Genomic DNA, 15,507 nt, shown 5'->3' with positions numbered 1-15,507 from the left:
TTAACATGCACACTGTCCACATCATCAACATGCCACATCACCATTCAGTTTGCAAATCATCTTAACATGCACCTAGTCAACTCAGCCATGCAGCCACATCATCGCATCGCTGGCTGGCTTTGTCCCTGAAGAAGGGTTCTCAACGCATCAGTTCCTTTCTTCTTCACGCTGCCAGCCATTATTGCTACCGTTTACATCTTCCACTATCCCACACGTACAAGATTAACTAACCGGGTAATCAAGCGGCCGGCCGGCGGTTCATTACCGGTCCGCTTCCTGTACTTTATAGTTGTAGGTCCCCTCACGTCTTCTTCCACTTCCCAGTCTACGTCGGCAAATTTCTACTCTAGAAGGCGGTGTCAATCTGCATCTTTGTTATGTGGTTGCAACGCTTGTCGGAAAATTCACTGGTAACTCCGCGGGTGCAGCAGCTGCAGGTGCCACCGTTGCTCTCCGTCAACCTCAAAGGTCTGCCTCACAAATCACGATTCGTTTGTTTTTCTATATCCATTATTCCATTGATTGTTGAGAGTATGTAGAATAGCAGAGCACGCGCTAGCTTTTGGTGTTGACGAACATATTCTACCGGTTCTCATACGTAGCCGGGGTGGTAGCCAGCCAATTGCTATGTCCGTGACGGACCCGCATGACGTACCTCCACGTGCGAGCGCGAGCGCCATGGAGTGCCCGCCGGAATCCGACACCGAGAACTACAGTCCTGCCCGTCGCCGTGGAAAGTGCATCGCCCTACCTTGCCGACTCTTTGCCCCCCGAAGCGTGGGGTGACAGGCCCGTGCCACCAGGCCCGGCAGCACAGGTGCACGCGCGTCCCCTCTTAAGCGTGTCGCCAGCGATGACAGTTACCCGTGTGGGACTAATAAAATGTAAAAAAATCAAGTATCCGTACTTGTTCTTCAAAGCACTTAAACAACTCAAAAACACTAGCCATGCGCGCACGCACATAGATCGACATGGTCGGCAAAGGGCAGACGCACCGATTGAACATAGTGTGTACGCGAGTATTGTCTTTTCGGTGGCGGTCATTTGAACATCGAGCAATGCAAATGCGGACATAAACGTACATACAATCATCCTATCCTATAAGCACCACTGTCTGAGATACCGAACCGGCATAATATCTTGAGATTAATAAAATAATCATGAGCACCTTGGTAGTGGATGAGAACGCTTATAACAAATTCAAACAAAAATGCAAGAACCAGTACCAAACTTAGGACCTAAACCCTGATCAGCTGGTTCAACCATAAGCAAACTAATCATCTGAGCTATACTCAGTTCACGGTGGCGGCCATTTGCGAAGACTAATTATGCACGCTGTTAGAATGGATAGACAGGGATTGTTGCGGAATAGTTGGTGTATTTCTTGCACCCCATGGGCATATATATAGGAGTACCTGATCGTCTTGGAGTACAAGGCAAGATAGAATAATATCCTATGCTATCCTAGCTTTCTTAATAATTACGATACTCAACATCCCTCCGAAGTCACAACGGTAGCGACGCAGACGATGAGACTGGAGAAGAATCCGGAGGCAAGCCAACGGACCATGTTAGAAGGGAGAGAGAGGAATTGTTGCGGAATAGTTGATGTATTGCTTGAGCCTCATGGGCATATATATAAGAGTGCATGATCGTCTTGGAGTACAAGGCAATAAAGAATAATATCCTACGCTATCCTAACTTTCCTAATAATCATGATACTCAACACATGCAACTGAGGGCGCCTCGCTATGTGACCGCGCAACAAAACTATGAATGAATACATTTCGCACTTCTGCAGCAGGAGAGAGCCAACTAATCTACTCGTCTCTACTCATGTGTATTGTTATTTCTTGAAAATTCAAAACTTCATACAAGTACTCCCTTCATCCGGGTTTATAAGGTCCCCTCTTATTTTGGCCTTAAGTTTTTTTATGGAGAAACTTTCAATCCGATTCATCATTTGGCATGGCAGTACAATGAACACCGGAGTAAAAAATATACTCAAAGCAACCGTTTATTTATAGGGACTGTCATCAATTAGAAAAACCAATCATGGGGAACCATGCTCTTTCACATACATAATTGATGTAAATATAGCATGAATACTTCATAAACTATAGATACGTTAGAGATGTATTAGCATCCCAAACTTAATTCATGCTCATCCTCGAATAGGTAAATGATAAACAAATAATTTATGTAGTGTGAATGCTAGGATAGAAAAAACTTTTGCTCACATAGGCAATGATAATTCTGATAACAAGTCACATCAGTCCATTAACTTCAATATATCATAAAGTTGTAATGTAGTATCTAATGAATCTTTCAAGATTATATTGCAAACATAAAGCAACCTAGTATGCATTCTTCTAATAGAGCTCATTGGTTTAAAATAGAGATGAGGTTTATTTTGAGAGGTATATATTCGAGAGCATCAAATGAGAAGTATGTATAGTTGGGTTTCCATCTAATCACGAATCCTGAGTAACCTTTTTTCTGCCTTTTTGCGTTCTAAGCAGTATAATTCAGAATACCTTTTTTGTTCCCTTTACTTTAACATGGGTGCAAGGAACAATACCATTATCCTTCCTGATGTTTTTGTACATATGTTTTCAAATAAATACATTAGATGTTTAGGATTTTCTTCAGAAGTACTTCTATGATATCATAATTTTGTTAGGAAACAGGCGTTTTGTGAATAATAGTGGGATTTTGTAAAAAGTTACTACCATTATCAAATAATTGGATCTTGTTAGGAAACAGACACTTCCATATATACAAAAAATAGTAAGTTTAAGTTTTATTAGTTCTGTAGTTATTGCATTTTTTACAATATAGGGCCTAATATTTTATTTTGCCCTAGCCTGCAAATTTCAGGAGACGGGCCTGGTCCCACCCGACCACCTAGACTGGTGAATCAAACTTACCTACAGTTGGGCTCGCGCCCGCTCTCCCACGCGCATTCATGACGACGTGTTAGATGTGAGGTTCAGGGTCGGGGCAGGAGCCTTTCATCGTCCTTGGTGACGTGTGCTACAAGCGCTCGTGTGTTCAAGCTAGCCTTGCTGTCCTCTGCGCCCAAGTATTTGGAGCAACAATATGTGGTAGAGCACCTTTCGTTCATTAACATCCATGTAAAATATTTTAAGATAAATGAATATTTTTTGTGAGTTGTAAAATAGTAGATCGGAAACTAATATGATGGAAAACAGAAACTTATATGATGGAAAATAGACCCGGGGGCCATAGGTTTCACTAGAGACTTCTCTCAAGATAGCAAATAATAAGGTGGGTGAACAGATTACTGCCGAGCAATTGATAGAAAAGCACAAAGTTATGACGATATCTAAGGCAATAATCATGAACATAGGCATCACATCCGTGTCAAGTAGACCGAAATGACTCTGCATCTACTACTATTACTCCACATATCAACCGAGTCCTGCCAGCATCTAGAATATTAAGTTCATTAAGAACAGAGTAATGCATTAAGTAAGATGAATGATGAAGAGGAATTTACTCAAGCAATATGATGAAAATCCCATCTTTTTATCCGCGATGGCAAAAATATGATACGTGCCTTGCTGCCCCTACTGTCACTGGGAAAGGACACCGCAAGATTGAACCCAAAAAAGCCAAACCAAACCGATAGTTCAAAGAGAATTACAAAGATATCAAATCATGCATAAAAGAATTCAGAGAATATTCAAATAATATTCATAGATAAGATGATCATAAATCCACAATTCATCGGATCTCGGCAAACACACCGCAAAAAATTATTACATCGAATAGATATCCAAGAACATCGAGGAGAACATGGTATTGAGAATCAAAGAGAGAGAAGAAGCCATCTAGCTACTAGCTATGGACCCATAGGTCTGAGGTAAACTACCCACGCTTCATCGGAAGGGCAATAGAGTTGATGTAGAAGCCCTCCGTGCTCGAATCCTCCTCCGGCAGGGAGCCAGAAAAGGTCCCTAGATGGGATCTGATGGGTACAGAACGTTGCGGTGGCGGAAAAGTGTTTTCGTGGATGCCTCTGGTGGTTTGGGGATATTTGGGAATATATAGGCGAAAGAATTAGGCCAGGAGGGTCACGGGGGCCCCGCAAGGGTGGGGGCGCATCCTATCCCCTGGGCGCGCCCTCCGTCCTCGTGGCTGCCTCGTAGCTCCTTCCACTTTATCTCCAAGTCTCCTGGTTGTCTTCTGGTCCATGAAAAATCATTACAAAGGTTTCATTCCGTTTGGACTTTGTTTGGTATTCCGTTTCTTTGAAACTCAAAAATAAGGAAAAAAACAGAAAGTGACACTGTGCTCTGGGTTAATAGGTTAGTCCCAAAAATAATATAAAATAGCACATAAAACATCCAAAACAGATAAAATAATATTATGGAACAATCAAAAATTATGATACAAGTCGAAATTTCACAAGCTAATTCAAAAACTAAGTGTAGAAGAAAATTCAGTTATCTACTAATAGAACAAAATTCAGTTCACTTTAGTGTTCTATAATGAAATGAAAAAAAAAACAGTTAACTACTAGTTTCATTCATTTAACTTCACCTAATTAACCCACTGTACCACTACCACTAGCAGCACTAGTAACCTAAGTGTAGAAGAAAATTCAGTTAACTACTAACAGAACAAAACTTAGTTAACTTTAGTGCTATATAATGATGAGATAAAAAAATCCAGTTAACTAATTTCAATCATTTAGGTCATTCATTTAACTTCACCTAGTTAACCTATTGTACCACTACTACCAGTAGCGCTACTAGCCTAATTAACTTAGTAAAACCCTACTACCCTCACTAAAAAACATCTAATTAACATCTACTAGTACCACTACTGCCCTAACCTAATTAACATCTACTAGTACGACTATATACTACTAGCAGCACTGCTGCAACATTTTCTTCAGTTTGTTCTTTCAAGAAAAACATCTATGAAAACAAAAACACTATTTAAACCCTACTGCCCTACCTAAATTTTTGCTCTAAACCCTACTGCCCTAGTTAAATTTTTGCTCTAACCTAGCAAACCTAGTTAACCTAATTAACCTAGCTAGTTAACTTAGGTAACCTAGCTAGCTAGTTAACCTAGTTAACCTAGCTAATTCCTAGAATAATATTTTCTGACCTAATTTGATACTTAGATAATTTTATATATATGAAAATAGCTACCTAGGTTTTATACCAAAACCTAGCTATCTAGGGTTCATACCAAAACCTAGGGTTCATGCTTAAACCTAGGGTTCATAACTAAATTCACCTTAGCAAATTAACCTAGAGAGGAGGGTGGGGGCTTACACAGAGGGTGCTCGGAGGAGACGGTGGCAGGGAGGTGCTCGGGGGAGACAGTGGCAGGTAGGGCGTCAAGGGTGGCTTCAGTGGCGTCTACAACAGCTCCGACGGCGAGGGTGGCTCCGGGGGCGTCGAGGGCGCGCGGCTCCGGTGGCGGCGACGACGCGCGGCTCCGATGACGGTGACGGAGGCAGGATGGCGAGGGAGCAGGGACGGCGAGGGAGAGGTAGGAGACGCGAGAAGAATGAGGAATTGGGGGAAGGAGGGACGCCCGTGCAGGGGCAAGTCAAACATAACGGCAACGCAGTTTCTGCAACAGCGCTATAGCTACTTAGCTATAGTGCTGTTTGGTGGACTGCGCTACTAGTTTTGCTAAGTTAAATATAGCGCGTGTAGCGAAAACACGTTGCTACAGCGCTTTCATAAACATGCGCTACTGCTATTGCTTTCATTTTTTCCATTTTCTTTAATTTTCTTTTTCTTTTTTCTTTTCTTTTCCTTTTCTTAGTTGCAGCGCTGTCGCCTTAAAACACGCTACTACTATTTGCTTAGCAGTAGCGCGGTGTGTAGACGGGCGCTACTACTACTATACCTAGCTTGTCTCCAACGGTGTGGCAGTTATAGTAGTAGCGCTTTTTATTTGGCCGCACTACTACTATATAAATAGTAGCGGGCTTGTTCTCCCCGCGTTATTGTTTGGTAGTAGTAGCGCCTTGTTTTAGCCAGCGCTACTGATAATCCTCTGTGCATAAGGTTTTCCCTAGTAGTAAATAAATTCTTGGCGTCTTCTGTGTGAGGCATGAATGTTAAAATTTTGACTCACATCCAAGGGTCAAAAGAGGTCCTGTAAATAGTGAGACTTCCATGCACCATTCACGTCAAAAAAATAAGCAACACGGTGTAGTCTGCAATCTCTCTTCAGCACGCTGGGGCGGAAGGATGGTCCTCACAGGATCCAAGTCTTCATGGAAATACCGTCATCAACTCTGTAAAATTATCCCTTCCTTGACTAGCGCCAGCCCGTTTTCTACCGCTATCCACACAGCGGACACATTGCCGGTAAACACTATATCCAACAAATTCCCACTGGGGTACTATTTTCCCTATCGCAATCAGGCACATAAGCCCGTCGGAGCATCAAGCAATCGCCAAACTTGTTTTGCTAGAAGTTCTTGGTTGAATGCACGCACACGATGTAAACAGATACCACCCTTTGACTTAGGCAGCATCATTTTGCGCCAATTCAACTAGGCCATCTTCCTTTGTACTTTCTTCACCATCTACTAGGTGCTGAATATGCTCAAAACATGTTGGACTAGCTTGAGCCACCGACTTGATCAATATTTCCTTGTTCCCCGAAGACATCTCTCTCCCCCCTTAACTTGCTTCCAATACTTGAAATCTACACATTGCAGCTACACGATCAAATGCTTAACAAAATATGTGGCATATGGCCTAGCTTGTTACAGACATGTTTTTGCCATTTGAATTGAAACAAATACCGATTAATGCAAAGGTCATCCCCAACAGCGGCAGGGAGCTAAGTGGAAGTTCTCACAGGCATGACCCGTGCACTTTTAATTACAGGTATGGGAACAACGGCATAAACACGGCCTTGGCGAGCCGGGGTGTACATGGTGAAGGCAGAACCTGATGGAACAGCCGAGAAGGCTGAACGAACGTATGGGGTGCGGTTGCCAGTGTGCCTCTTTCTCGTCTTTGCAACGTCAAACATAGCTGGCTTGGCACCGATCATACCCGTGCTACCACTAGGTGTGGAGCGTTACCTCAATCGACTAAGCCGCAGTCTTTGAGACCAAAGATCGCACATGCAGAGCTATATATCTACTCTTTACTCAAATAGAACCCATCATCCAAGCACCTTCTCGTTTGCTGCAACTCCCCCGTGCTCCTCAAATAGATCCATGCTAGATTCAACATATATAGTATGACAAACTTTCTTAAAACATTAAGCTCACTAGACAAAATTTCATGGAATACAAGGCTATAAAAACTCACAAGTTTCTTCCTAAATATGAATACTATCTAGGCTAACCTAACAAAAAGATATTGCACCAACAAGCAACGGATCGATCCAAACCTAAATTACAAAGAAATCATGGAACATAGTCCCGATCTAGGAACTCCCTCAAAGGTTCTTCTAGTGCCTCTGTAACAGCTTCCCACCCAGCGGTCGTCGGGTAAGTCTCATCCCAGTAGAAATTCTTGGCAGGATTCTTGCATAGGCTGTAGAGGCGCTTCCCTGAAGGGCTAACCTGTCCACAGTACCCCAGCTTGGTGGAAGCCTCACAGCAAGGTGTCAGCTTGCGCTTGAAATTGTTTGACTGCTCCGACCCTTCACCTGCATACACACAGTTCCAACAGACGTTGAATAAAGTGCATACATGTGAAACCAGACTTAATTTTCATCATGCGCGTGCAGACATATAAAGTACGAGTACTTACCCGGGGCGTGATTAACGATGTCAGTGAAGGCAGTGTAGAGGTCCAGCATGTGGGCATTATTCTTGTTCCCCATCAGGTGTTCTATATTGTTGTTGTGCACAGTTGCGGCATAGTTTGCCAGAAGGTCGCATGTCGTGTAGTTGTTCGCACTAGTCCGCAAAGGCGTGCAGCCAATGGGATGCATGTTGTTCACTAGTACCTTTCTCACACCTAGCCTCTGTAGCTTCCCCACGTTCTTCGCAATCTCAGTCGTCACGTTCCTAATATAACTATCAATCTGCATGCAAGAGATGTTACTTGGTAAGAAGCTGGGTATATAGTAATTGCATACTGGTTAGTGTTTGCAAGTTTGAGTCTGCTAACTACTACTCACATCATCGAAGCTACTCAAGAAGGCATTGTCGACGTTGGCACCAGTCATGTAGTCACTGCCGGAGATGGAGACGAGAGCGACGGAGCTCTGAAGCTGTTGTTTTGAGATGACCCCAGTATTAAGTAGCCTCGTGAAAGCATTAACCTGTGTTGCAAGGGTCGGCACCTTCTTGTCCGGCACCTCGTAGACGCCAGCACCGCCGAAAGCAAAGGTCATGCCAGATGGGTCGCAAGATAGATGTGGCGTGAGCCTGTACGATGGAGGGGCTTCATTGAGGCCCAAGATCCTTGCTGCAAGGGAAATAAATCAATAAATATGAAGGATTATTTTTAGTACAACACATATAAGATTGTAAGGGTCAGAACTAAATGATCTAGAGCCTTGATATGATGGATTATTTTGGATGGTCTTAGATATAAGGTTGTACGTGCTCAAAAATATTTTTTCTATCTAGCATACCAGTATATATCTAGCTACGTACCGATGAAGTCAGATTGAATCCAATAGTTGGAAAGGCGTCCAGTTGGAACAGGAGTCGTAGATCCACGGGAGTTGAGATAGGAGCCATAGGGATAGCTCCATTGACGCCATGTGTCGGTCTTTGGGAGGTTGCCGTTGTCGACGAAGCCATCGCCGAAGACGAACATGCTGGACCATTGGTTCTTTGACCCCTGATCAGCCGAAGGTGTGCCTCGAGCCTCCACACGAGCCCCTGTAACGTAGATCAATCATGTCTTAGTGCATGCATGAAGAACATGACGTGGTCGAACTAACATGTATACTTGTAGATCGCGCTAGCAAGGAATATCTAAAAGCTAAAGCAAGGCAGTAATGAGTTAATGATGTGCATTACCACCCAATGCAAGGACGACGAGGAGAAGGCAGAAGACGGTCGGCATGAGCTTCATGGTTACGAGGCCCCGGGAGGCGGCTATGGGGAGCTAGATGGTTGCGCCGTGCATGAGCCTATAGCTATATTTATAGAAGATTTTTCTGGTCGGTAGGTAGGTACGTATTGCACATGGAGTCAGCAATCCCACGTACGTACGCTTGTAGCTATAGCCGCGGCCAGACTAAGAATGCATGCGTCAACGTGGAGACGAAGAAACGTCTTGGGAAACCAATAGATACAAGAATCGTGTGTAGCAAACTTTGAACGACAGGTAGATAGAATGGTGCGTCCTACCTGTACCTGTTAATTTGAAAGTCCTACAAGGCCACCTGGATTCAGGAATCCTTGTACAAAGTTCTACCCCTGCACCTCGATTCAGGAATCGGTTGGGCCGCAACCTGGAAGTCACACCGGAGGTGAGAGAGAGAGAGAGCTCCTTACCATGCGTGATAAAATCATAGTTTTAAATAGCACTTAGCCTGTTAGCGGCGGACCCTTTCTAAACCTATAGCGTGCTATTGCACGCCATTGTGATGTTATAGCGCGCTATTTCAAATGTTTGTTCGTGTGTTTGGATTAATGATTTAAATAGCGGGCTATGTCAAATAGCGGTGGCCCTCCAAATCAGCTCCTATAGCCAGCTATTTCGAAAGTTTAGCGGGCTATAGCCCCGCTATAGCTGGGCTATAGCCGGCTACTAAAAAGTTTGGTTTGGACCAAAGATTCTTAGCGCAGGACGTCGTCTAAACGCTATAGCGTGTGGGGTAAACACACTAAGATACTTATAATTACTACAATCCCAAGTACAATATGACTACTATATAAAAACATAGTGCATGCATTTTGCAATCGCTGCCGAGTTGGGCATTTTGGAGACCAAGCTACATGCATACCTTAAAATCCAAGCATGTAATGTGTATGTTTATAAAATTTCAGAATGAAATACTTGAATTGCGAGCTGCACAAATAAAACCATTGACGTTCAGAATGAATACCTCGTTATATATATGCATGCATGTAGAAAATACGAAAAAAAACTGATGTCATCAAAGTTTTCATCAAAATTCAATATTCAAAATGCTTTATATCTCAAACCATCGGTCCAATTCGAAATTCATTTGAGAGGTACAGATACTCAAATAGTTATAATCAGTACGGTCTGACCAAGTTGTTCTGGTCTGTATATTGAGAATAGTTGTTAAAAAGTATGCAAAATATTAAATAAAACCACCAGTTTATCTTGGCAAAAGTTATATTCAACAATTTTTTTAACTTTTGTGTACACGTGCATCATTACACTAATTTTGTTATTTTCATCTTTTGCGCTACAGTCAAATTGTTTGGGCAAGACAGTTGGCGAGTTGCTCAGGTTGTCATGCTCCAAATTTTTTAAGATAGTAGCTCGTTCGAATTAAGGTTTGGTGTTTTCTATGTTGTTATCTCGAGAATAGGAGTTCATTCACATGATTCTTGCTCGGTTTACAAAACAGAAAAATCATGCATTAATGTTTTACAAAAACACTAAGTTTAAGTTTTATTAGTTCTTTAGTTATATGCATTTTGTACAATATAGGGCCTAATATTTCATTTTGCCCTGGCCTGCAAATTTCAGGAGACGGGCCTGGTCCCACCCGACCACCTAGACTGAAGAATCAAACTTACCTACAGTTGGGCTGGCACCCGCTCTGCCGTGCGCATTCATAACACCGTGTTAGATGTGAGGTTCAGGGCCAGGGCAGGAGCCTTTCATCGTCCTTGCTGACGTGTGCTGCAAGTGCTCGTGTGTTCTAGCTAGCCTTGCTGTCCCCTGCGCCCAAGTATTTGGAGCAACAACATATCGTAGAGCACCTTTAGTTCCTTAACATCCATGTAAAATATTTTAAGATAAACGAATAATTTCTGTGAGTTGCACACACTCGAATACTTATTAGTACAACCCCAAATCCGAAATACAATATATGTGAACTCAATACAACACAAGATACATATGGACTAGGGGCAGCGTGCAAATTCGTCGAGAGTCAATTACACACCGTTACATGTAACTGATTCATATATTCCTCTTAGTTCCCTACGTAGCGACTTAATTACAATCAACTTATCAGAGAGTACAATACACATATACTAGTATTCATTGTTTTAGAGACAGAGTATGTCGATCGAAGATCAGACGGCTGTGATCTTTTCGATGCTTCACCTAATTGAACTGCTACACACATCGTAGCTTGCCTCAGAAAAAACAAGATTGGTTTGAATAAGACAAAGTGTTTGACGTGTGCAGTATGTACATAAGTAGAACAATAAATTGTTACCATCCATGAGTATGAAACTATATAGTTCACTTGTTTTTTGTTCCTGCAGACTTCGGTTTTCCGGCACCGTGAGACTCCTTATCATGCCCTCTTGGACTTGCTGATGACTACCCATTCCTATTGCTTGATGATGGGGCATGAGGTCTAGGTTGATCTGCATTCACGCAAGGTCACAGGGAGATGACCAAAGAAACTTTAGCAAACTCACATTTTGGACATGGGATGAAACCTAGATAAAAAATGCTGAGAAAAAAGCAGATGTCACGTAATGTACATATGTTCACTGCGGTCTAGTGTGTTATGCGTCGATTAGTACTCCTTCCGTCTATGTATACAAGGCCATTTAATCTTCTCTTTGTATAAGTCAAACTATCAAGTTCACAGGAAAACATATCTGACATGTACAGTACCTGATAGAGCAGATGCTGATATTTTTTACTAAACATGGTCAAACAAAGAAAACAGTTTGTTTGACTCAGAGACAAGATTAAGTGGTCTTGTATACTCCCTTCGTTCCAAAATAGATGACTCAACTTTGTATTAACTTTAGTACATATGCATAACCGCTGGATTGAGCGATGCCAAGTTTGCATGTACTGACTTTCTGCAGACGGTCCAGAAAGTGGACAAAAATTATTGGAAGTGAATTAAAATTAATGCTCAGTTCTCTGAACACGATGTACAAACCAGATATGAAATATATTTCTAGTCGCAATTGAGACTGGTCACATGTATGTGTTTTTTTAGAACGTCACATGTATGTGTTGTGATCGTCTCTTCCATAGATATATCTTTCAAACTATATTTATTAGTAGCTAGAAGAAAGGCACACAATGACTAATGAAGTTTACATTTCTTTTGCTCTAGCTAGTAAACGGCACGAAATGTACTACTCCCGCTGTGAACATGATATTCTGCAACAAAAGCTGGATCATGTGTAATTTCCTTGACCTTGTCGTTCAACTCAGGACAAGTCTTTTGAGAGTTAATATGGCGGGTCTTAGCATTTTTCGATAAAGAGTGGCTTTATTGACTGAAAATATAGCATTAAGGGATACAATTATAATGAGCTACACCCGACCTTTGCATAACTAAGATGCACACAGCCAACACACACAAAGAAGCACGCTAGCAAAGGAACAAAAAGAAAAATCCCGAAGCGATAGAAAGAACGATTGACAATGTATAGTGACAACCATCATAGCTAGCTAGGTCCTACTATTCTGCACGAACAACTACTGGTATACATAGGGTATAACTTTCATGGCACAACTTTTCATTGTTTGACTTGCTGATGTATATGCGTACATACAGTATACTTTTCCTTAGTCGGCGCTTCAAGTTGGAGTGGGCAGATCATGGTAACACCGCAGTTCCGAGACAGGAAGACGGAGCGGCAAGCATGCGGCCGCCTCATCAGCTGGTACCCTTGTGGGCAATCGGCGAGGTCACACCGGTGCGGTAGTCTCTCCTCCGATCGGTTCCCTAGGACGACGCTGCAAGTTAATATGTGTGGTGGTGCTATCTCGCTCGATCTGCGGACAAAAATGCTACACCTACGGAATTCTAGTACGGACTGGTTTTACGGGCTGCTCTCTCACCAACCAACCCTCCTTGATTTTCGCTGGTGGGCCTCTCTTCCCTAATCTTCTCCAACCACAACTCTTCCGTAAGTCCGTAACAGAAATCCTATGAGAATACTTCCATTAGTCTAGCATTGCCCATCTGCGGATTGCGGCGTCCACTGATGGCTCTTGGTTATGGTTCATCTCTCTAAATATAGTTCCTACTGTTGGCAGCTCGTTCTGAAGAGGTTGTTGGATGCAGTCGAAAGGCTCCTTTGTGTAGTGCGGTTGCTCTCACACTGACTAGCTTGCCTTCGGCATTGAGATGTGATCTACGATAGCGGCTTGACAAAAAGGCATGGTTGTGCAGTGGCAACGGCGGAATTTCTAGCCAAGCACCTATAGTTGTTGGGATCACAGAAAAATGGCAGCGACAACATACGATTAACCCGATTTGGTGGTGCTTCTTGAGAACATGTTCTCAAGCTTCGTGATGAAACCCCAAGGTCTCGCCCTAGTGGGTTATATCTAGCAATGATGATCTTGCGTTGTTACCGTATTTAAGTCATTGACCAGATATGTTCGTACTTGCTCTTCTGGATGAAAACATAGAATCTGGCCTTTGATGGTTGGATCCAGTGGCAATAGCCCTTGATCATTATTCCTTCTTGAAGGCATGGTTGTTGAACACTTGCTGGGCCACATCCTTACCCAACGGCTGTCACTACCACAAACGCACCCAGTCGGGCCTAGCCAGCATCCCAGCATAGCATGCACCTCCGCGCCCAATGCACGCTCGCACCACTCCATTGAGAGTGCCACACAACACTATCATGCCTGCATCACCAGGTGAGCCCTGATGCGCATGAAACTCCCTGCCGGGTCTTTGCGGCCCACCAGTGGAGGGGCAATGAGAGGACAGGAGGGAGAATGGCCTAGAGGCGTTCGTAGGGTGTTTTTTTGGAAAAGGAGGTTAAACCCCTGGCCGCCGCATCAATCGATGCATACAGTCATCTTTATTAATTATTCAACAAAGGTCTAATAAGAACATATATACATCAAGCCACTGATACGTCTCCATCGTATCTACTTTTTCAAACACTTTTGCCCTTGTTTTGGACTCTAAGTTGCATGATTTGAATGGAACTAACCCGGACTGACGCTGTTTTCAGCAGAATTGTCATGGTATTATTTTTGTGTAGAAATAAAAATTCTCGGAATGACATGAAAATCAACGGAGAATTATTTTGGAATATATAAAAAATACTGGAAGGAAGATCCACGTCAGGGGGCCTCCACCTGTCCACGAGGGTAGGAGGCGCGCCCTACCCCCTGGGCGCGCCCTACCCCCCCTGGGCGCGCCCCCTACCTCGTGGCCCCCCTGACACTCCACCGACCTCAACCCTGACTCCATATATTCACTTTCGGGGAGAGAAAAATCAGGGAGAAGGATTCATCGCGTTTTATGATACGGAGTCGCCGCCGCCCTAAACTCTCTCGGGAGGGCTGATCTGGAGTCCGTTCAGGGCTCCAGAGAGGGGAATCCGTCGCCATCGTCATCATCAACCATCCTCCATCACCAATTTCATGATGCTCACCGCCGTGCATGAGTAATTCCATCGTAGGCTTGCTGGACGGTGATGGGTTGGATGAGATTTATCATGTAATCGATTTAGTTTTGTTAGGGTTTGATCCTTAGTATCCACTATGTTCTGAGATTGATGTTGCTATGACTTTGCTATGCTTAATGCTTGTCACTAGGGCCCGAGTGCCATGATTTCAGATCTGAACCTATTATGTTTTCATCAATATATGAGAGTTCTTGATCCTATCTTGCAAGTCTATGGTCACCTACTATGTCTTATGATCCGGCAACTCTGAAGTGACAATAATCGGGACCACTCCCGGTGATGACCGTAGTTAGAGGAGTTCATGTATTCACTATGTGTTAATGCTTTGTTCCGGTACTCTATTAAAAGGAGGCCTTAATATCCCTTAGTTTCCAATAGGACCCCGCTGCCATGGGAGGGCAGGACAAAATATGTCATGCAAGTTCTTTTCCATAAGCACGTATGACTATATTCGGAATGCATGCCTACATTACATTGATTAATTGGAGCCAGTTCTATGTCACCCTAGGTTATGATTATTACATGATGAACCGCATCCGGCATAATTCTCTGTCACCGATCCATTGCCTACGAGCTTTCCATATATTGTTCTTCGCTTATTTACTTTTCCGTTGCTATTGTTATCATCACTACAAAACACCAAAAATATTACTTTTGATACCGTTACCTTTTGCTACCATTACCACTACTATCATATTACTTTGCTACTAAATACTTTGCTGTAGATATTAAGTTTCCAGGTGTGGTTGAATTGACAACTCAGCTGCTAATACTTGAGAATATTCTTTGGCTCCCCTTGTCTCGAGTCACTAAATTTGGGTTGAATACTCTACCCTCGAAAACTGTTGCGATCCCCTATACTTGTAGGTTATCAAGACTATTTTCTGGCGCCGTTGCCGGGGAGCATAGCTCTATTCTTTGAGTCACTTGGGATTTATATCTGCTTATCTTTATGAAGA

At 43.0% G+C, this 15,507-nt stretch overlaps 1 protein-coding gene across 1 annotated transcript; it reads right to left on the bottom strand.

Annotated features, from left to right (window-relative positions):
- Positions 1-7,242: 7,242 nt before the first annotated feature.
- LOC147962272 (GDSL esterase/lipase At3g09930-like) lies at positions 7,243-9,056 on the bottom strand. Its single transcript, XM_087535705.1, has 5 exons — positions 9,002-9,056; positions 8,630-8,860; positions 8,149-8,438; positions 7,776-8,052; positions 7,243-7,671 (listed from the first exon to the last, which is right to left on the bottom strand). The coding sequence occupies exons 1-5, from the start codon at positions 9,054-9,056 to the stop codon at positions 7,427-7,429; spliced, it is 1,098 nt and encodes a 365-aa protein (XP_087391831.1). The 3' UTR covers positions 7,243-7,426.
- Between the last annotated feature and the right edge of the window lie 6,451 nt (positions 9,057-15,507).

Source organism: Triticum urartu, chromosome 7A (genome assembly GCF_056163025.1).
Source record: "Triticum urartu cultivar PI428250 chromosome 7A, HENAU_Tu73, whole genome shotgun sequence".
NCBI lineage: Eukaryota > Viridiplantae > Streptophyta > Magnoliopsida > Poales > Poaceae > Triticum > Triticum urartu.
This window is presented reverse-complemented; position numbering and strand designations above follow the sequence as displayed.

Excerpts from the sequence above, each read along its gene's own strand:
- LOC147962272 (XM_087535705.1), bottom strand. The coding sequence starts at position 9,056 with ATGAAGCTCATGCCGACCGTCTTCTGCCTTCTCCTCGTCGTCCTTGCA. Across the intron at positions 8,439-8,629 it reads GATTCAATCTGACTTCATCG|CAAGGATCTTGGGCCTCAAT; the intron begins GTACGTAGCTAG and ends TTTCCCTTGCAG. Across the intron at positions 7,672-7,775 it reads CATCGTTAATCACGCCCCGG|GTGAAGGGTCGGAGCAGTCA; the intron begins GTAAGTACTCGT and ends GTGTGTATGCAG.